General features: G+C 46.0%; 1 protein-coding gene across 1 annotated transcript in view; it reads left to right on the top strand.

Annotated features, from left to right (window-relative positions):
- ppp1r16b (protein phosphatase 1, regulatory subunit 16B) overlaps window positions 1-23,699 on the top strand; it is a 269,179-nt gene that overhangs the window by 170,260 nt on the left and 75,220 nt on the right. The window contains exon 3 of the mRNA XM_084316669.1: window positions 2,962-3,032. Coding sequence (XP_084172795.1) covers window positions 2,962-3,032 — 71 coding nt within the window. The remainder of the gene's footprint in view (window positions 1-2,961; window positions 3,033-23,699) is intronic.

The following is a 23,699-nucleotide window of genomic DNA, read 5'->3' on the forward strand; positions in this document are numbered from 1 at the left end:
CAAGTGATCGCATCGCCATCACGATTACCAGTGTATATGTCTATACACGTTTCGATTGTCAAATACGCTTAGGCGACGGAATTTCTAGGCGTTTAATGTGAATCTATGTCCCAGCAGGAGGAGTGGCCACTGGCCAAGCAGAAATGAAAGTTAGAGTGTGATTCAACCCAAGGCATCGCAGTTCAGACACGGACGATACCACCACCTGGTGATAGTCGATCGGCATTGCAGTTCTAATGTGTGGGGATGGTCGAAAATGATGCAGATCGCTCTGGGCAAGTCTGTAGAGCGGGGATCAAAGTAAAAATATCAAACGATCCAAAAACGTTTTGGCACAGAATGTAGGGCTTTCAACGAATGTTCTATTTAATTAGAAAGCAAACAAAATAAATGCACAAGAGAAAAATATATCAATTTGGTCAGTATTGTACGGAAGCCCTTAAGAGGCCATACATTCATACATTTTCCCGTGGTGACGAGTTAATTTAATTAGTTTTCTCGTGATAACGAGTTAATTTAATTTGTTTTCTCGTGATAACAAGTTAATTTTATTTGTTTTCTCGTGATAACGGGATAATTTTCTCGAGATCTCGAGAAAACTAAACGATAGTCTAGTATATATTAAATCATTGCAGGAAACATCATTCAGTGTCGCAATGTCAGAGGAGCAGGTAGCCCCTTTTGTGACTGTGATGCACCGTTATCACGAGAAAACAAATTTAATTAACTCGTCATCACAGGAAAACGGAGTAAATCAAATCAAATATAAAAAAAAAATTATTATTATTATCGTTATCGTTTTATCGCCCAGCCCTATGCTAAATTACAGGTAATCTCTCAGTGTCGTGCGTGGGCTGAACGAACAACATCCGGCCCTTTGCGCAAGTTATATTTTGGGAAGGGGTGAACTTATGCCTCTTTTCCATTGCATAGTACCTACTCGACTCTACTCTACTCTACTCTACTCTACTCTACTCTACTCTACTCTACTCTACTCTACTCTACTCTACTCTACTCGCTTTTGGTACCTACTACCTGGTACTTCATTAGTTTTCCACTGCAGGTAGTACTCCGTTTGTCTCCGTGTGGGGAGGCGGGGCCGCTGGCGTACAGCATGAGAGCTCCGTGAGCATAGCTATGTCCGTGAGGGCTTGGAGCAAGCCAGAGTAAACACAAGTGGAGATTTGGAGGAATTAATAAAAGGGTATTGTTTTTAAAAGGACTCCTTTTATTGACGAAAAGATTAAAGGGGAACTATTTTACTAAGCCTGGATTCAAACTTAATTGAATCTGGATAATGGGACTTTTGATCGACTTAGTTGAACCAGGTATGGGGAATAGGGCCCTGGCCACCATCACCAGTAAACAATCAATAACAAGCGATATTGGGGGACCCTGATGTAAACAAGACGAAAGTCTTTCTGGTCTGCATTCTGCAATCTGTTAATAAAGTTTTCAATCAATCAATCAATCAATCAATCAATCAATAACAACATTAACCAGACTCGTTGTGTCTATTCTGCTAACGTTAACGTTACCTCTCGCGTCTATTCTACTAGCGTTAACGTTACCTCTCGCGTCTATTCTACTAAAGTTAACGTTACCTCTCGCGTCTATTCTACTAGCATTAACGTTACCTCTCGACAAGACAGTTTGCATCACTTTCCACGGTTCTCTGCACTTATTCTACCGGTAATGCGGTAGTTGTTGCCACGGTATTGGGCCTTTGGGTGAATACTTCATTGGCGGGGAAGAAGAACACTGATAGCGGTGTGTGGACCGTCCTGCGAGCCCCAGACCACCGTCCCGTGAGTCCCCACCGTCCCGTGAGTCCCCCAGAGAGACATGTGGTTTGTCCTGGTTTAGCCTGGGGCTTCTGTGTTCTCCTCCATCTGTGCTGAACGTGCTCCTCATCTTGACATAGAGGGGTGGGAGTGGTTCTCCAGGATAGCAGCCAGCTTCCTTCTCATCCTCCTCTCTGCCACCATCTATAATTTGACCAGCTCAAGTTCAGTTTGTTGGTGTCCCTTGAGTTGATGTAGCCCCCCCTAGCATAAAAAAAAAAAAGGACGCTAGTCTATTGCACATATTGAAGGAGCTGAGTCTCCTCAGGAAGAACTGCCTGCTCTGTCCCTTCCTGTAGAAGGGGTCTCTGTGTTGTCCGACCAGTCTAATTTGTTGTTCAGGTGTATACACAGAGGAATCTGTATGTCTCCACCATCTCCACCTCATCCCCTCAGATGGTGATGTGAGTTGGGGGGAGGTGGTTGCTGTCACTCCACCCTACAACTCTCTCCACTGGGCTCTGTACTCGTCCTATACACTGCCAAAAAGCTGAATGAAAAATACACAGCAAAATGCATCTGTAGGGGCTATGGTAATGAATAAATGCATGATGAAATGGTAAAGGGGAGTAATCCTGCGTACCTGCATACTCCATCACAGGAGTCTTGGTGATTCATTTTGTGAATACATTCGTTAGCTCGGCCTGTAGGCTTCTTGTTGCTTTGGTGGTTTCATTTGGTGGTTTAAACATTGGTCAGTTCACCAATGTTTTGTAATGAGAACTGCTAGACCAGGGGATGTGTGGTCACTCATCATTCTCCTGGTTTGCATGTCAGGGGATCAGGGAGGTAAACACACTTCAAGTTCCTACTGTGCCTTGCTTTTGAAGTTATGGGAGATGGCTGGGGTCAAAAGGGGTAGCCTAATGTAATTTAATTGTGTGTCTTTTTTTAAACACATTAAGGTTTTCAAATGAATTGCCAGAATTAATCAAACAGCAAGAAAGAAGTAAAAATAAAATGTCCAAACAATTCCTCTTTGGGGTCAATTAATGCTGCAGCACCAATTGACATACATGCAGTGTGTTCAGTACATATGTAACATCTGTTAAAGGAATGGCAGTTATTGTCATTGTTATCAAGATTGTTCATACATCTGTTTCTCTCTTTCCACCAGTACGCTACCTGTTGAAGAACAATGTGAGCCCAGATCTCTGCAATGAAGACGGCCTCACCGCCCTGCATCAGGTCAGACACTGTCCATTGCTGTCTGTCTGTCTATCTGTCTGTCTGTCTGTCTGTCTGTCTGTCTGTCTGTCTGTCTGTCTGTCTGTCTGTCTGTCTGTCTGTCTGTCTGTCTGTCTGTCTGTCTGTCTGTCTGTCTGTGTCTGTCTGTCTGTCTGTCTGTCTGTCTGTGTGTAGAGGTTTGCTCTAGTCTCTTTCTCTAACAAAGTGGTATGTGTATGTATGTGAGTAGTGGTGGAGGAAGAGAAGGAAGTAGTGTAGTGTTGTGTTACGTATGTAGTGTAGTGTTGTGTATTTAGTGTGGTGTTGTGTATGTCGTTTGCGTTCACCATACTATGAGGCTATGCTAAATTACAGGTAATCTCTCAGTGTTGGGCGTGGGCTGAACGAACAACATGGCCCTTTGCGCAAATTATATTTTGGGAAGGAGGGGCACTTGGAGTTTTTAATTAAGTTCCACACACACACAAAAAAGTTACGTTAGTGTGTTCCGTTAGTGGTTAAAGTAACGTTGTATTTGTTCGGTACACAGCGCCTACTGAACCGAAGGTCCAGTACTGAAGCGGCTCGGTACAGATACGTGTACCATTACACCCCTATAGTGTAGTGTTGTGTGTAGTGTTAGTATAGTGTAGTGTTAGTGTAATGTAGTGTTAGTGTAATGTTAGTGTAATGTAGTGTTAGTGTAATGTAGTGTTAGTGTAAGTAGTGTTAGTGTAGTGTTAGTGTAGTGTTGTGTAGTGTTAATGTAGTGTTAGTGTAATGTTGTGTAGTGTAGTGTTAGTGTAGTGTAAGTAGTGTTAGTGTAGTGCAGTGTTGTGTTAGTGTTGTGTGTACTGTTAGTGTAGTGTGGTGTTAGTGTAGTCGTGTAAGTAGTGTTAGTGTTAGTGTAGTGTAGTGTAGTTCAATTCACTATGAATTGAAAATGGGGGATCCTGATGTAAACAAGACAAGTCTTTCTCTGGTCTGCATCCCCTTAACAATTGTGTGTATTGAGCCGTACTGTATTGTACCCATTCTGCAATCTGTTAATTAAGCATTACATCACATGCAGGAGTGGGTTGTGACACGACTGCTGTCAGAATGCAGGTAGGTGAATTCCAATGGTTGAAGGCAATCACAGAGACAGAGAGTGTTTACTCTTGAACAGGTTCGACTTTAATAGTAAGAACACAGAGTAAATTCTAAGAGAGAACAAGTGCTAAAAGCACAAGTGTAAGATAAGGTAAATGGGAGCTTATTGGAGGTCCACAGTAGAACCGTCCGCGTTATCCCCGAACGCAATTAGTGAAGACCTGACAATGGACAAGCAGAAGAGAGGTATGTTAAATAGAGACAAAATACCAACATTCCACACACACCCCCGTGACAGCCAATCAGGAACCACCCCTAAGTGACAGCACTAATTGACAGGGAAATGACAGGTGACAAGCCCAGTGACATATGCCAGGAATGTGGGTGGTCACCGACCGAGGTCGGTGTCCAGAACGTAACAGTACCCTCCCCCGACGAACGGCACCAGACGTTCACCTAGGAGCCTCGGGATTCAGCCGCCGGAAATCAACGATCAGGCTGGGATCTAAAATATCCCTTTGAGGCACCCAAGAACGCTCTTCTATCCCGTACCCCTCCCAATCCACCAAGAACTGAAACCCCCTACCCCTCCGCCTACAACCCAGTATCCTCCGCACCGTGTAAATGGGTTGACCGCCAATAAACCGGGGCGGAGGAACCACAGGCAGTGGCGGGGCCAAGGGCGATGAGAGGAATGGCTTCAACAGGGACACATGAAACGTCGGATGAACCCTCATAGAGCTTGGAAGTCGTAGCTTGTAAGCCACTGGATTAACCCGATGAATCACTTTAAATGGTCCTATAAAGCGAGGAGCCAGCTTCTTGGATTCCACCCGGAGAGGGAGATCCCGGGTGGAAAGCCAAACCCGCTGCCCTGGACGGTAAACTGGAGCCGGACGACGCTTACGGTTAGCCTGCCGTTGGGTACTAACCGAAACCTTCTGTAGCGCCTTCCGAACCTGTTTCCACGTCCTGCGACAGCGAGCCACATGTGCCTGGGCCGAGGGCACCTCCGCCTCCTGCTCCTGCTCGGGAAACAGAGGAGGTTGAAAACCATACTGGCACTGAAAGGGAGACATACCGGTAGAAGAGGAGAGAAGGGTATTATGCGCGTACTCAGCCCAAGCCAACCTCCTACTCCACGTTGCCGGACTACCGGCAACGTAACACCTCAAGACCCCCTCCAAATCCTGGTTGACCCTCTCCGTCTGCCCGTTCGACTGTGGATGGAACCCAGACGACAGACTGACAGAGGCGCCGAGGCCGGCGGCAAACGCCTTCCAGAACCTGGAGGCGAACTGAGGACCCCGGTCCGACACGATATCTACTGGCAGCCCGTGGACCCGAAAGACATGCTGTATAATTAAATCAGCAGTCTCCCGGGCCGAAGGAAGCTTGGGGAGAGGGACAAAGTGAGCCGCCTTAGAGAACCGATCCACCACCACCAAAATGGTGGTGAATCCGTCCGAAAGGGGAAGACCAGAAATAAAGTCCAGAGATATGTGTGACCAGGGTCGTTTAGGAATAGGAAGTGGTCGGAGGAGACCCGCCGGTGCCCGTCGAGAGGTCTTACTACGTGCGCACACCGGGCAGGCCGCCACAAAGGAACGCGTATCCCCCTCCACTGTCGGCCACCAGAACCTCCTACGGATAAATTCCAGGGTCCTGGTTGCCCCTGGGTGGCTGGTGAGGGATGACGCATGTGCCCACTGTAGCAAGCGTGAGCGCGCCACCTTGGGAACATACGACCGTCCCGGAGGACCCCCACCAGGATCGGGCTCCCGCGTTAGCGCCAACCTTACCACCTTCTCTATGCCCCAAGACACGGGTGCCAAAATCAAGGCCGGTGGAATAATGGGATGGGGCTGCTCCTCCCGCCCAGGAAGATCAAACTGGCACGACAACGCGTCAGGTTTGATATTCTTGGAGCCGGGTCTATAGGAGATGGTATATCGAAATCGTGTGAAGAACAACGTCCACCTGGCCTGGCGAGCGTTAAGGCGTTTAGCCCCTTGGATGTAAGCCAAGTTCTTATGGTCAGTCCAAATAATGAAAGGATGTGCCGCCCCCTCCAACCAATGTCTCCACTCCTCCAGTGCCAATTTGATCGCCAATAACTCCCGATTACCCACGTCGTAATTACGCTCGGCTGGTGACAGACGGCGAGAAAAAAAAGCACACGGGTGCACTTTCCCATCCTTTAAGCATCTCTGAGAGAGCACCCCCCCCACCGCAACGTCAGAGGCATCCACCTCCACAATGAACGGAACCTCCGCGTCATGGCGGATCAATACAGGAGCGGATGTAAAACGACGTTTAAGATCGCAGAAGGCCGACTCAGCCCTAGGCGACCATTCAAAGCCAGGGAGAGAGGCCTTAGTGAGAGCTGTTAAGGGATTGGCTAAGGCGCTAAAATTGCGAATAAAGCGCCTGTAAAAATTTGCAAAGCCCAAAAACCGTTGTAACCCCTTGAGCGACGAAGGCCATGGCCAGTCCAAAACTGCACCTTGGCTGGATCCATGCGCAGATCGCCCTTCGTCAACACAAAGCCCAGGAAGGACACGGTGTCCGTGTGAAACACACACTTCTCAGCCTTAACGAATAGTTGATGCTTGAGGAGACGGTCTAGCACCTCCCGAACGTGCATTTGGTGTTGCACCATATCACGAGAAAAAATCAGGATATCATCTAAGTAGACAAACACAGACACCCCAATCAAGTCTCGCAGCACGTCGTTAACCAGGGCTTGAAAGACTGCCGGAGCATTAGCCAAACCAAAGGGCATGACCAAATACTCATAGTGCCCATTGGGTGTGTTAAATGCAGTCTTCCACTCGTCTCCCTCTCTAATCCTGACCAGGTTGTATGCATTACGTAAGTCAAGTTTAGAAAAGACCTGTGCCCCCTGTAAGCACTCAAAGGCCGTGTCCATGAGGGGTAAAGGATATCGGTTCTTGATGGAAACGTCATTCAATCCCCTATAATCAATGCATGGGCGCTGATCCCCATCCTTTTTATCAACAAAAAAGAAGCCAGCGCCGGCAGGGGAAGTGGAAGGGCGTATGTGCCCCGCAAGCAATGCCTCCTCTATGTAGGTGTTCATGGCCAAGGTTTCGGGGCGTGAGAGAGAGAACATTCGCCCGCGAGGCGGGGAGGTACCGGGTAGAAGATTAATGGGACAGTCGTATGATCTATGAGGCGGAAGTGCTTTAGCACGCGTCTTGCTAAAAACGTCCGCCAGGTCCCAATAGATCTCAGGCACCCCTATTAAATCGGGATTAGAGGGTAGATCAGAATCTGCCACGCTCCCCACCATCCTGGAGAAAGAGGGAGGAGACAAAAGAGAAGAGGGGGGGGGAGACAAGGGTTTGGGCAAACTCCCGCTGACGATCGACTTGACGTCGGCCGCCGTTGAGAGTTCGCCCGTGCCCCAATTAATGACACGAACACATGACGACAACCAGGGATGACCCAACACCATGACAGAATAGGGGGAAAAGATGACAAAAAAAGTAACCCATTCCCACTCCCCACCCTCCACCCGGATGTGTAAGGGAACTGTGCGCTGGGTGACGCTCCCACTGCCCAGGGGCCGACCGTCCAGGGCATAGACTGGTAAGGGAACCCCTAAGTCCTCCACCGGGGTTCCCCACTCCTTCACCAATCCCACGTGAATAAAATTGCCCGCCGCCCCTGAGTCAATGAGAGCCTTAGTTCCCCTAATGTCACCCCCACAGTTGATCGCCACCTCAAAAAATGTGCGAGAATCCGTGGTCTTGGCAGGAATGAGCCCACCTGCTGGCGCCCTCTCGAGGCCCGACGGCGCACCTTCCATCCCCGATTGGCGCCGAGCCGATACAGCCTGGACCCGACAGCTGCCGAAGCGGTGACCGGTGCGGCCGCACCGGAAGCAGCGTCGCTCTTTGATGAAGCGCTGCCTCTCGTCGTCCGAGAGCGACAGCGCTCCAAGCTGCATGGATTCATCACCCAGTGGCCCACTCGTGTAATGCATGGAATTATCAACACCAGGAGAAGAAGGAAAACATACCTGGGGCTGGGTGTTGTTGACATGCTCCTTCTCCCTCTCCCGGTGCCGATTATCCATCTTGATGGTGGTGTTGATCAGCACTTCCAGCTGCTCGGGGATCTCACGCGCGGAGAGAGCATCTCGCATCCGCGCTGAGAGTCCCCTGACGAACAGAACCACGCAGACGTTCTCCGCCCAAGCTGTCTCCCGAGCCAAGATCCGAAATTTGATAGCATAAGCTGCGACTGTGCGGAGGCCCTGCCGGCAGTCGAGAAGACGACCACCAGCCTCGAAGATCGAGAGTACCCGGGAAGTATCGAATACTCTTCTCAATTCCCGGGTAAAGGCGTCCAGACTGTCGCAGATTATCGCCCCTGCCTCTAATTCCGCCGTAGCCCAGGAGAGAGCTTCGCCGGTGAGCAGTGTGATAATATACGCTACCTGCGCTGTCTCCGATGGAAATGATCGTGGTTGCAGCCGGAAAACGAGTAGACACTGGGTGATGAATTCCCGACAACCATCCGGTGATCCGTCATAGCGAGCGGGCGCCTACAGATGTGGTTCGCGGGACCGCTCCTGGACCCCGAACCCCCCCCCGACTTTCCTCTGCGTGGAACGCTGCTTCCCCCGCCGCCGACTGCACACCAGCCACTCCTTCTTGGGCTTGTCGAGCTGTGGCCAACGCTGACTGCGCCACCGCTTGGGATGATCCGACGACCCCATTGAGTCGGATTAACTCGGCGCTGACCAGCTGCTGATGTTCCTCCATCCGTGTCTGGGCTGCTCCCTGCGTCCGGAGCATCTCCATGATGGCCTCCATGGAATTCTGATGGTCAGGTCTTCTGTCAGAATGCAGGTAGGTGAATTCCAATGGTTGAAGGCAATCACAGAGACAGAGAGTGTTTACTCTTGAACAGGTTTGACTTTAATAGTAAGAACACAGAGTAAATTCTAAGAGAGAACAAGTGCTAAAAGCACAAGTGTAAGATAAGGTAAATGGGAGCTTATTGGAGGTCCACAGTAGAACCGTCCGCGTTATCCCCGAACGCAATTAGTGAAGACCTGACAATGGACAAGCAGAAGAGAGGTATGTTAAATAGAAACAAAATACCAACATTCCACACACACCCCCGTGACAGCCAATCAGGAACCACCCCTAAGTGACAGCACTAATTGACAGGGAAATGACAGGTGACAAGCCCAGTGACATATGCCAGGAATGTGGGTGGTCACCGACCGAGGTCGGTGTCCAGAACGTAACAGACTGCGCGTGGTGTAATGGCTTTTATACAACGGCATGCAAATTTCTCGATTCTGATTGGCTGAAACAGTCCATTTACACGTCTTTATTGGCAACAATCCACGGTCCTGGGCTCAGGACCCGCCCACAACCGAATCACATATCACTCCGCCGGCTCACTCCGGGAGAAAACAAGCTCGCGGACAACAAATGGATATGTTGATAGCGCCATAACGACTAAATATGAAGCGATTCTGTCACTGCGAATGTGTTAGTCCTTTAAACAATGTTGGATGATGTAATTGATGGGTCTTGAGTCATTCTAGAACAAAAGAAAAATCGCGATTTGATTGAGTGATTAATTTGCATTTTTTTTTCAATTTCTTTTTCCTTCTCTCTGACTGTCAGTGCTAGCTCTAGTCTCCACCCACCGCCACCCACCCCCCCTCCCCCCCCACACACACACACACACACACACACACACACACACACACACACACTCCTGTCTGCAACGCGGGTCAGACTGAGAGAGAGCTGGGTGCTGCGCTGTTCTAAGTGAGCATGGCCTATTGAGTTGATTGATTGATTGATTGCTAATTTTATTACTGTACGCTAGACTCAGCAAGACCGACGGCTTCTCAGTTACAGTGGGTGACAATATTGTCACAAGGAAAGATGAAATTACCTACCTGGGTTCCATCCTAGAGGCTAATCTCTCCTGTGACAAAATGGCATCCAATGTAATAAAAAAAGTCAACCAACGAACTCGATTCTTGTACCGGATCTCCTCTCTGGTAAACAAGAATACCCTGAAGACTCTGGCAGGAGCACTCATTCAAGGGTACTACGACTATGCTTGCACCTCATGGTACCAAAGCACCTCAAAAACAAAATTATGCCACATCAATGTGGAACGCCCTACCCAAAGCTGTAAAGGAATGTGAATCACTACCCACTTTCAAAACCACTCTCAAGGGACACCTACGGGAGACTGCAATTCGAAACTGGCCCCTGTAAATGTCCTAACCCAACCCCCTCCAATGTACAGTAATTTACCTAGTATGGTCTTGTCAATATTCCAATGTACAATTTTGCTTGTTTGTACAGTGTGTGTGTCCCCCCCCCCCCCCAATGTACAGTTTTGCTTGTTTATACAGTGTTTCTCCCCCCCAACCACCTCCAATGTAAATGACCCAGTATGGTTGTCAATATCCCAATGTACCCAACCCCCCCCCACACAACCCCACCCAACCTCCTCCAATGTACAGTTTCTACGTCAAATGTATATACTCCCTTTTCTTGACTCTTTTTGTATCACAAACAGTACTGTATTTGCAAATCTGGTATGTCATAAATGTATAGATGTAGCAGTACTGTATCTGTATGTCATGTATGTCATATATGTCCCGATTAATTGAAAATGGGGGACCCTGATGTAAACAAGATGAAAGTCTTTCTCTGGTCTGCATCCCCTTAACAATTGTGTGTATTGAGCTGTACTGTATTGTACCCATTCTGCAATCTGTTAATAAAGTTTTCAATCAATCAATTCAATCAAAACCTTAACCAACTTCGAAAGAGTGCCTAAACTTAACCAGTTGGAAACAAGGCGGACAGTAATAAAATTAGCAATCAATCAATCAATTCAATAGTCCACGCTCACTTAAAACAGCGCACCTCCCAGCTGCTTCTATAGAAAGTAGGTAAAAAAAATGTAATCTTGCTTTAATTCCCAAACCACAAACGCGCATTGATAGTAATTCGGTTGTGGGCGGGTCCTGGGACCAAGAGCGTTGGGTTATGAAAAATACCCACGTGTATTTTTACAGTAAAAAAACCACGTGCCAATCAGAATCGAGAAATTTGCATGCCGTTGTATAAATAAAGTTTTCATTCATTCATCATTCATTCATTCATTCATAGTGTAGTGTTTGTGTTAGTGTAGTGTTAGTGTTAGTGTAGTGTTTTTTTATTTATCTCCAGGCAAAAGGCAACTTTGTTGAGGCAATTCAACTCGTCTAAAGCAAGTGGAAATATATTTTCCATCACATCTTTCATGCTTGGTAAAAATATAATAATTTTTTTAAATAATGTTTTAATTTTTTTTTATTATATTTATGATAATTATTATTATAATTATTATTATTAAATAGAATAATTTTCTATAGGCTTGCCGTGGTAGTCAGTGATACTGGTGTCATTCTGTGTTCAGGCATCCAGAGTAAATTAATTGCCTAGTGCCCCTTTAACAACTTATAGGCTTGGTAAGTTTCAGTTTCACTTCTAGAGAGGATTTAACTTCACGTGAAGCCGAGGCTGAAGACTAGAGAACAGATGACATGTTACACAACAATGGCAGAGGATTATTTGGATTTAAACACAATAGCATATTTTCACTGTGCGTCACTATGTTTGGTGAGCTATATCTATATTCTATATTATAGCTATGGAGACAATACTATGGTCATTTGACAGTGTCTTTCTTTTTTTTTTTTGCGTTTATCGCTTTTCTGGTCAAGCATGACCGACAGTTGTAGGGTGAAACGGGAGAGAGAGCAGGGGAAGACATTCGGCAAATGACGGCGAGTCCGGGAATCGAACTCGGAGTCAACCAGATCCGTGACGCAGCACGGTATTCCGCGACGCAGCGCGGTACATGGTGTGCTACTGGAGCACCCCTTGACAGTGTCTTTCTTCCATCGAACATGCAAAAAAGAGATTTTTCATGCATATCGTGCGTTATCCCGTGGTGAATATAAGTATAGTTTAGGAGTGATCCGGGATAATTCCTGAAAAGCTGAGTTATAGGGCGCTACGTGTATTCTACTATAAGCGTTGGCGTTTCTTACCTGGACACGCTACTATTTCCAAATCAAATGTATATAATAGGTATTATGTTTCATCATGAATGCATGAAAGGGGGGGGGGGGTAGTTTTTTTATGCTTTGATGGCCAGTAACGGCATTCGTGTTGAACACTACACACACTGATCAGCTAGATCGATATCAAAACATTGTTGGATCAAGCTGGAATTTACCTTTGATCAGGGTTATTCCAAAAAGAATATTCCAATTGTCTGATCGCGATTTCCAGTATTGGTGTCCATCTGGTCCCGGACATAATTTGGCACAACTTATGGATCGAGTGTGCCAGATGCGTTTTGAAGTGGTCGGATGAAGCGATTTACTCAGCTCCGTCTAAATTTAGCGCCCGGAGGGATTTAAGTGTAACACAGGGTGAGATATAAGGCCGGTATTGCACTTTGGCAAATTCAGAATCCTTTCCTATGGCAACACCGAGGTCAGTGGATGAATAATGAATAAAAATATCGAATAAAAGAAAAAACGACCAAAACCCGAGATATCTCAGGTCTGGCGCCCAATGCATGGCGAGTTAACCCGGGATATATCGGGTCTGGCGCCGAATGTGTTAACCAAGGAGATGTTTACAGTGTTTACATTCTGGAAAAGGTCAGATGCTCCAATTTAGCTGAGAGTGTATTACATATCACACTTGCCCATGCACCTTTTATAATTACATCCCAGTTGAATATTTTCCTAGAAATTCGACTCTGGTATTTGTATCAATCTGTTCCATAAAGCTAACATGCTGCCTTTCCATCTTATTCCACACGGTTCCCATCCCATATCTCCCGTTATTGCTAATACAGGGGTGAATTTATGGACTCTAGAAAGTACCGTATTGCCCTATTCTGTACCTTTTCTCCTTTCATATTTACTTTTGAACCCCATACACCTGCCATATAGTCCATAACAGGGCAAACACAATAATTTGAATTTGAAATCATTTGGAGTAGGTAGCATATCCCAAATCACCCAGCTGTTTAGTTTTTGCTATTATACCACCAAGTGCCCTACTAGCAGATTCAGCCAATGCACCAAAATGAAGCCTAAATATTTATATCTTTCAGCATATTCAAATTTGTGTTCCCCAAACTATCCCTTCTTCAACAAGACGATTAGGCTAATACATCTCTGTTGACAAAATCAAAAGCTTTTTTGTAGTCGATATAACAGGCAAATGATGACTTGTTTTGCATTATTCTGTTTCTAACAACTGTAGTGATAGAATAGACTAGGGATGTCCCGATCACATTTTTTTGCTCCCGATCCGATCCCGATCATGTTATTTTGAGTATCTACTGATACCGATCTTTCCCGATCCGATCAAAAAAAATATTTTTTTACAATTTGTATTTATAAAAAAATATATAAAAAATGTCATCCCAATTTCTCACATTACATTCACCCTGAATGTTGACGTTATCCAGGTGAAAAGTTAACTTCATTCAAGCGAGGCATTGCAATCCTTGACATAAATCATTTGATGTATAATTAAATCAAAGGAAATGCGTTTGTCTTGGCAAAATTCTTCTGCTCTGTTTGACAATAAATAAATGAATGATGATATGCAATTTAAACCCAAAACTAAGGCCTCAGTATGAGTTTAAGACGTGAACATGGTCATGTTTGTTGAATAAAATAAAAAAGTAAAAAAATATTTGCCGATCCCGATCTTCGGAAAATCACGTGATCGGCCCCGATCACGTGATCAGATCGGGACATCCCTAGAATAGACATGATCAACACAGGCTCTAGCCTTTCTAAATCCATTCAGCTCCTCCACTAAACAGTTTTTTTCTTCTAGATAGGCCATAAGCCTCGTGTTAAGAATAGATTTGTATAATCTATATGCTAGCTGTACTCAATAAACTAATGCTCATATTGAAGGAATAGTCCCATTTTCAAAACTAAAATGTAATAGAACACAGAGAAGTGTATGTAGTGTAGTGTATGTAGTGTAGTATCTGTTTGCGCATTCTGTTTGCATCATTCTTGTGAGGGCTGGGTAAGAACTGCATGCTTCCCAACAAGGGGGCGTGCCGACTACTGCCCTACTCTCTCCGTGGGCCTCGTTCCTGGTGTGAGAGATCGCCATCGTTCTCTATGCTTTCACGGGAGGATTCCTATGTTCTCACTCCTTTTTCGTGGGTCCCTGTTTGCTGAGTTGCCCGTCGGCAGCGTTCCTGGTTGTGAGACATCGTCATCGCTCTCTATGCTTCCACGGGAGGATGCCTATGTTCTCACTCCTTTTTTCATGGACCCCCTGTTGGCTGAGTTGCCCGTTGGCAGTGTTCTGTCCAAGACCAGACTCCAGAACTTTCACTTCATTCATGGACTCTAGAATATTCACCAGTGTATTTTTGTTTTCCCTTAAAGGGACAGTGCCGTTTTTTTTGTTTGTGAATAAATTATGCCCAGGTTTTGGCTAACTCTCATACCTGTCTTGTGTTTCAAGTTTCAAGTTTCTTTAATAGTTGTCATACAGAAGTACAGAATACTTTCATACAAAATGCTTCTTACTGTTACGCTCCAGAGACTGTGCTAGACAAGATAGTATCCTATAACATAGTATAGCATGTAATTTAGAAGTAGAAAATGAGGTCACAGTGTTCAGTATAGACATATGTACAATGTTCGATGCAGAATAGACGTAACTGAGTTACCATATAATATACAATACTATGCAGTGTACTAATGTACAATACTATATAGTGCAAAGCAGAAATGGGATGAGGTACAATTTAGGTACAATTTACAGTAAGGTGTACGAGTTGTAGTGCAATCCTTCATCAATAAATATAAAGTGTGGGGAGTGGGTGCTACAGTGTGTTTGTTTAAAGTGAGTGTGTGCTATAAAGTGTGTGGAGTGGGTGCTACAGTGTGTTTGTTTAAAGTGAGTGTGTGCGTGTGGATGTGTGTGCTATGTGCGTTTGATGGTTGTTGTTGTGTAGTGTTCATTGTTCGTTTAGCAGCCTGATGGCCTGGGGATAGAAGCTTCTTCTGAGTCTTTCTGTGCTCGCCTTGAGACTCCGGTATCGCTTGCCTGACCGCAGCAGTTCAAAGAGGCAGTTGTTCGGGTGACTGGAGTCTTTAATGATTCTCTTAGCCTTGCCCCTGCACCGCTTGTTGTAAATGTTCTGGAGGGTGGGGAGCCCCCCTCCAATTGTGCGTTCGGCTGAACGTGTCACTCTTTGTAGTCTGCTTCGGTCTTGTGCAGTGCTATTCCCAAACCAGGAGGTGATGTTGCCAGTCAGGATGCTCTCTATTGTACATGAGTAGAAGTTCTTAAGGATCTTCTGACTGACTTGGAACTTCCTTAGGCGCCTGATGAAGTAGAGGCGTTGTCGTGCCTTCTTCACAACACTGTCAATGTGTGTGGTCCATGTCAAGTCCTCGGATATGTAGGCTCCGAGGTACTTAAAGCTGTTGACTCTCAACCGGTGCCCCGTCGATGCTGAGGGGGCTGTAGTCCTTGACCCCCGACCTCCTGAAGTCCACAATCATCTCCTTTGTTTTGCTGACATTCAGGGAGAGGCTGTTTTCCTGGCACCATCCCGCCAGGACCTTGACCTCTTCCAGGTAGGCCCTCTCGTCGTTGGCAGAGATCAGGCCCACCACCACTGTGTCGTCAGCAAATTTGATGATTGTATTGCTACTCCGCTGAGCCACACAGTCGTGTGTGTACAGGGAGTAGAGGAGGGGACTCAGAACACAGCCCTGGGGGGCCCCTATGTTGAGGGTGATGGATGAGGAGGTGCAGTTGCCTGCTCTCACCACCTGGGGTCTGCCCGTCAGGAAGTCCAAGACCCACTGGCAGAGGTCATAGTTCAAGCCCAGGTCCCTGAGCTTGGCTATGAGTATGGAGGGGACTATGGTATTGAATGCCGAGCTGTAGTCGATGAATAGCATTCTCACATAGTTCCCCTTCCTCTTGTCCAGGTGTGATGCTGCTGTGTGCAGCACATGGGCTATGGCGTCCTCCGTGGACCTGTTGGGGCGGTATGCAAATTGCAGGGGGTCCATGTTGATGGGGAGGGAGGAGCAGATGTAGCCCTTTACTAGCTTCTCAAAGCACTTCATGGCTATGGAGGTGAGAGCTACAGGGCGGTAGTCGTTGAGGCAAGCAGGCTTGGATTTTTTGGGTACAGGGATAATAGTGGACTTCTTCAGGCAGGTGGGGATGACAGCCTGTTCTAAGGACAGGTTAAATATGTCAGTGAATACCGGGGCCAGTTGGTCGGCACAGACTTTTAGGACGCGGCCAGGGATGCCGTCCGGTCCTGCTGCCTTCCTGATATTCACTTTTTTAAAGGTCCGCCTCACCTCATGCTCTGTTACCCTGAACACTGAGTCTCCATCAGCAGCAGACCCCCCCCCCCCCCATTGCCGTGGCTTGTGGGCTGGTGTTGTTATTACCAGCATCAAACCTTGCATAGATGGTATTGAGGTCATTTGCTAAGGAGATGTCACTGTTCAGTTTGAGGGAGGCGCCTTTGTAGTCTGTCATCGTTTTGAGCCCCTGCCACATAGCTCTGGAGTCAGCCTGTTCAAACTGGAGTTCAATTTTATCCCTGTAGCGCCGTTTGGCCTCTGTCACTGTCCTCCTTACGTTGTATCGCGCCACCTTGTGGTCATTCATGTTGCCTGCCACTAGTCCGTCGTTGTATGCTTTGGTGCGCGCTCTCAGAGCTTCACGGACGGATTTGTCTACCCAGGGTTTTTGATTTGGGTAAACTCTAATTGTGGTAGTGGGGATTGTTTCTTCGACCAAAGTACGAACATAGTCCAGCACTGTCTCCGTGTAGACATTAATGTTATCTGTGTCGCGGAACACGCTCCAGTCTGTGCACTCAAACGCAGCCTGGAGCGTCTCCTCTGACGTCAAATCCCATTTCTGCACCTCTCGCGAGACTACAGGAGTGCTCTTGATTCTTTGCTTGTACTTTGGTGAAAGGAAAATGGCCGCGTGATCAGACTTACCAAAGCCACTAGCAGAATGAGCCTTGTAGCCACCCTTGATTTGCGTGTAACAGTGATCTAGGATGTTACCGCCTCTGGTGTTACAAGTAGAGATGTTCCGATACCATTTTTTCCTTCCCGATCCGATTCCGATACCTAAGCTTTGGGTATCGGCCGATACCGATACTGAACCGATACCAGTGCATACATTAAAAAAAATTAAATAAAAGTATATTATATAAATTATAAAACTATTATACATTTTTTTTACACCTACAGATACTGTTTTATATATACTGTTTTTTAGTAATAACTAGAAACTAAGTAATGGTATTTATTCAACAACAGGTGATTGTATAGATTAGTATTAGTATCATTAACTATGCTCAATGAGTTCACCCACGGAAAGGTTGTTGGGACATTGTTTCCGCACGGACGCTGTTGCACTTGCTACCCAGTCTGCAGAGGCTCTGGCTAGTAGTAACATGTATGTTGTGATTTTCGATGCAAAATAAATATTCAACATTCTCTTTTGAGACTCCGCCTCAGACTCTTATCCTTTGGCACTAAAAGCTAAACATTGTCACCGGTATGGCTGTCGCAACATGTCATTAATTGCGTGCGAGAGGTCGATCAGCGACGACACTTTAGGTTAGCCACATTAGCGTGAGCTAACGTTAGATGGAAAGACAATGTAACGTTACTGCCAGTAACTTACTGGTGAAAAAGTGATTTACCTTGGAATACTCATTTGCCAACTTGCTGTACTTTGCTTGCAAGTCTGCAGCCATTATTGCTGGATTATGAATAGCCCCAACTTTAGCCAAGGTAACGTTAAAGATAAAACTAGCTTTTCAGCTAGCGCTTCAGCTAATGCTAATAACACCAGCAAGCCCCGCTCTGCCGGGACGATGTCAATTAAGAAAGTATCTGCTGTTAAAATGACAAATGGCATTGACACTTTAATTCACAGTCGATTAAAAACACGTTTGTTTTATAATGCTCGCTCTCAGCAGACCGCACGTGTTGTTGATAAATTACGTCATATGGGATCGGATGCTAGACTTTCGGCGTACTCGCCGATACCGATACCAGCATTTTAGGCAGTATCGGAGGCATTTCCGATACTGGTATCGGTATCGGAACAACTCTAGTTACAAGTCACATGCTGATAGAAGTCAGGTAAAACCTGACTTGTGTTGTGCTATTGGGGTTGCATACAAACCGTAACAATTCTCATATAAAAGAAGGAGTCAAATTAATGTGTGTGTCTGTCACTCAACCTGTGAGACATCTACCCATCTGTATCTTTTATATTTATATTATTTTTGTTTGCCAATTGCCTTGTCATTGAGGTTCCCTATTGTCGGTCTGGGAGGGTGTAGACTACCACATGCCTCCTCCAATACACGTGGAGTTGCCAGCCGCTTCTTTTCACCTGACAGCTAGGTGTTTCACTGGGAGAGCGTAACACACTGAGGTTCACGCTACTGTATGTCCCCTGGAGGGGCCCTGTTGAACGGGTGCCCCGACCTACCAGTAGGAGTCACTGTTGCAACGACCAGGACTCAAGCCCCACCGGCTTCCCACCTGTGAACACTGCCAATTGTGTTTGTAGGGACGACGAGTTTTATTTGTCACGGCATACAAGTATACAATGAAATGCGGGTGGTCTTGCCCGCAACGATGTGCAATACAGTGGTACAACATATAATAGAATCCAATAAAAACAACATTGTGCAATAAACAGGTAACAGGTAACATGGTGTGACATCTCGGTATCTGTACATAGTTATTTACAGAGCATATAGGACATGCTAGGTAGCTTTGGTAGTGCAATACACTGTTACTGTTGTTATACAAATTTTAAGTGGCCTTTCCTTTTGGCCATAAGTGTGTGTGTGCGGCATGAGTGTGTGCCCGCTCATGTTAAAGTGTTAAAGTGGCTGCTAGTGTGTGAGCGTGCACAGCGTGTGTGTCGTGTGTGTGCTCATGTGTGCTTGTGTGTGGATAGTTCAGTGTTCTGTGGCACTCAATGTTCATTGTTCAAGGCTCTGATGGCCTGGGGGAAGAAGCTGAGCCTAAGCCTCTCTGTCCTAGTAGCTGGGGTTCGCAGGCGTCTGCCTGACCTCAGCAGCTGGAACAGGCTGTTATTGGGGTGGTGGGGGTCTTTCATTATTCTGCAGGCTCTGGATTTGCACCTCTTGTTGTATAGAACCTGCAGGGGAGGTAGTGCAATACCCGTGGTACGCTCGGCTGAGCGCACCACTCTCTGTAGGGCCTTCTTGTCCTGTGCCGTGCTGTTTCCATACCAGGCAGTGATGTTTCCGGTCAAGATGCTCTCTACAGCTCCTGAGTAGAAGGACTGGAGTATCTTCCCCGATACTCTGAACTTCCTTAACTGTCTCAGGTGGTAGAGGCGCTGCTTCGACTTCTTTACTACTGTGTCTATGTGTGTTGACCATGTCAGATCCTCTGAGATGTGGACCCCCAGGTACTTAAAGCTGCTCACCCTGTCCACGGTAGCCCCGTTAATCATCAGTGGTGTGTGTGTCTCCTGCTGTCCTCTCCGGCTATAATCCACGATCAGCTCCTTGGTTTTACCAATGTTCAGGAGCAGGCTGTTGTCCTGGCACCAGCGTTCCAGTACCTCAACCTCCTCCCGGTAGGCCTTCTCGTCGTTGTCCGAGATCAGCCCCACCACCACCGTGTCGTCTGCGAACTTCACTATGGAGTTGGAGCTGAACTTGGCCACACAGTCGTGTGTGTAGAGTGAGTACAGCAGGGGGCTCAGAACACAGCCCTGGGGGGACCCGATGCTCAGGGTGATGGTGTTGGAGGTCTGACCCCCCACCCTGACCGCCTGGGGTCTTTCACTCAGAAAGTCCAGTACCCAGGCGCTCGGAGCGGAGCTCAGACCCAGCTCGATCAGCTTGTCCACCAGTCTGGTGGGGACTATGGTGTTGAACGCTGAGCTGTAGTCAATGAACAACAGTCGCACATAGCCCCCCTTCTGACGGTCCAGGTGAGAGAGGGTGCTGTGCAGTACTTGGGAGACCGCATCGTCAGTGGACCTGTTTGGCCTGTATGCAAATTGCATAGGGTCCATATCGCTGGGGAGGGAAGCACAAATGTGATCCTTGACCAGCCTCTCAAAACATTTCATGGCCACAGAGGTGAGTGCCACCGGTCTGTAGTCATTGAGACCTGCTGGGGAGGGTTTCTTTGGTACCGGGATAATGGTAGACATCTTGAAGCAGGCAGGGACCACTGACTCCTTCAGGGATCGATTAAATATGGTGGTGAACACAGGGGCTAGCTGGTTAGCACATGACTTGAGTATGCGTCCTGTTATTCCATCTGGGCCAGCCGCCTTCCTGGTGTTCACCTGCATAAATGCTCTTCTCACACTGTGTACCGTCAATGAGAGAGCCCCCCCGCGGATGCCCCCCCCCCCCCCCCCCCCTCCACAACAGCCGGCGCACCAGTGACGTCACTAGCCGTTGGGCTAGCAGTGCCACTGTTTGCACCAAACCGCGCATAGAAGGTGTTGAGCTGGTCCGCAAGGGAGGCGTCGTCGCTCCCCATTGAGGGGGCGCTGACTTTGTAGTCAGTTATAGCCCTCAGTCCCTGCCATAAGCCTCTTGTGTCATTCTGTGCCATTTGTGCCTCCATCTTGTCGGCATACGTCCTCTTAGCAAGTTTAACAGCCTTGCGCAGAGTGTAGACTGTTGTCTTGTACTCTTCCATGTTTCCTGACTCTCTGCCCAGGTTATAAGCAGTGGTGCGAGAGTTCAGGGCTGCTCTGATAGTACTGTCCACTAGGGGTGGACGGTATAAACGGTATACGGTATAAACGGTATGAATTTGCTCTACGGTATGGATTTTGCCTATACCGTGTAACCGGTAGTGCAGCTCTAAAATAGCAATGACGTCATGTAACCACAGCGCGACTATTTCACTCGCATTTGCCCCTAAAAATAGATAGAATTAGTCATAGATAATAGATATGTGCGAACTGGAAAAAGTTATTTAGGAGGCTTCGCGCAGTGGGCGTGCCAGCCCCTCCCGCACGCATGTAAACACTGGTCTACTAGTAGTAGTGGGACGGGACGTCTCCCTGAGCTAACGTTAGCTTAGCTACCGTTACAAAATGACCCAGTCAACTATTCACTTTTAGTTTAATACATGATGAGGCATTGTCTAACCGAACGGTATCTAGTCGGCCAGCTACCGATAGCTCCTGACATCAACAAACGCTCCATCAAGTCTAGTAGAGAGTAGACGTGTATGATAGCTCCGTTAGCCGTTAGCTCACGTTAACACAAGTTAGTTCACCGTTCAAAACGAAATGTCCCATTGAACTAAATAATTCACTGAGGCGTTGTATTAACGTTATATATCCGGCTAGCAGTAGCTACAGATAGCTCCTGATATCAATGTCTTATAACACTGATTCGATGCGTATTCGAGCTGAGGGCTTGTGAATGTGATTTAACGTTATACCAATACTAGGGCCCAGCTGCAGCGCCGGTGAATCCTGGCCGTAGCTCGAGGCTACTCGAGTATAGGTCCAGCTGCAGCTCCGGAGAATCCTGGCCGTAGCTAGAGGCTACTAATGTACACACAGACAGTGGAGCTTGTTGCGTGGTGGCGATGTCTCGCAGATAATACAAGTACAAGTCTAATTATATAATATATATATTTTATATAAAAAAAAAAAAAAAATTATATAAAATTAAAAAAAAAATTTAATCAAAAACGATGATACCGTGATATATACCGTTACCGTCTATGCTTCAAATTATACCGTGATATAAATTTTAGACCATACCGTCCACCCCTAGTGTCCACCCATTGAACCTGGGTCTCTGCGATGGTGGGCGAGTGCTTAGACCCCTGTACACTACCCAGCCGCACCAGTGCAGCTTAGACCTCTACACTACCCAGCTGCTGTCTGTGTGTCTGTTAGGGTTAGCTTAAATACTTCGAAGCTTCGTTCGATGGGCATGCGATTCGAATATGAAAATAAAATTCGATTATTTAAAGAAATATATATATAAAAATATGATTTCTTTTACATTTTAAATTTTTTTTGCAAAATCAACTCTGCCTCTCTTTGTTAACTACAACAAGCAATGCTGTTTGTTATTTAAGATGAGGTCGGACTCGGCACTGACAGATTTGTGTTCATTGTGCTGCTTTTATAAAGCCTCAAATGAAAGCAAAGTGTTTTGTTTGTCTAAGATTTAAAAAGGTTTAAACTTTACAGCACTGACAAAGTTGAACAAAGTGCTGTACAAGTCCCACAACATAAAAAAAAAATATATATTATTATTATTATTTTTTTATCTCGAAGTTTCGAATTAAAACCGAATCTCGGCCCCGAAGCTTCGAATTCCAAAAAGAAATTCGAAGGTCAGCCCTAGTGTCTGTGTCTGTGTACTTGGTGGGTCACAAGCAAAACAACACATATTTGCCATGAGAAAGTTTGGTAACCCCTGATTTAAAGACATATTGTGTGAAAGGCCATAATATGCTCAATCCAAACATAAACACCACTGCTGACAACCTCAATATTCTATTGAAGGATTTGTTTTCATTTTGAAAAGTAATGGTTGAGCTCTCGATACAAGGACTAACAGTATATCAATCTGCACTCGGATGTATTACTGGTGATAGAGGATGATATTCACCACTGCAGCTTGTATGATAAAGTGGGCTGGTCTTCTCTGGCAGAGAGCCGAAATAGACATTGGTATCTGTTTATATTTAAGGCCACTGCTAGGAAATTACCACCGTATATCACAATGTTGCTAGATTGGAACTATGGACCCTATCTGACACGCTCCAATGATTGGCTTATGTTTTAGGTCCCCAGAGTGCAGACTGAGCTTGGAAAGTCAGCCTCTTGTTTTAATGAACCAGCTTCATGGAATGATCTTCAACTCTTGCTATAAAAAAAACAATACCCTACTAACCCATGGACAATTTAAAAACATGATTACAAATCTCTGTGTCTCAGTCTTTTGATCTTCTTAGTTATTTTTGTTTTTCCCAGGGTGCGGTAGACTGTCGCCATGGGCTACAGTATGTATGGCAAAATGGGATCACTCACTCCACTAGTGTGGAGACATAGTGTAGAGACGTAGTATATACACAAATATACTGCAAATATAGTTCAATATAATATACAAATTAATTATAATATGATTATATAATGTAATATGATATAACGTACAATACAGTATCATACGTATTTTTTTTATTATTAATATGCAATTAAAGCTCTTCCCTTCTGTACCAAATCACAAATAGATTTTTTTAGTCTAGATTTGAATTGATTTATGTTTTTACAATATTTTAGTTCATCCTCTAGCTAGCTTATTCCACAGGGTGGCTCCGTAAGAGGAGATACACATTATTTTCAGGTTGGTTTTCATCACAGGTTTTTTGAAGTTCAATTGTGCTTTTACCTGTGGCCGATGAGATTCCAAAAAGAATAA

This window comes from Notolepis coatsorum, assembly GCF_963971535.1.
Source record: "Notolepis coatsorum genome assembly, chromosome: 6".
Taxonomy (NCBI): domain Eukaryota; kingdom Metazoa; phylum Chordata; class Actinopteri; order Aulopiformes; family Paralepididae; genus Notolepis; species Notolepis coatsorum.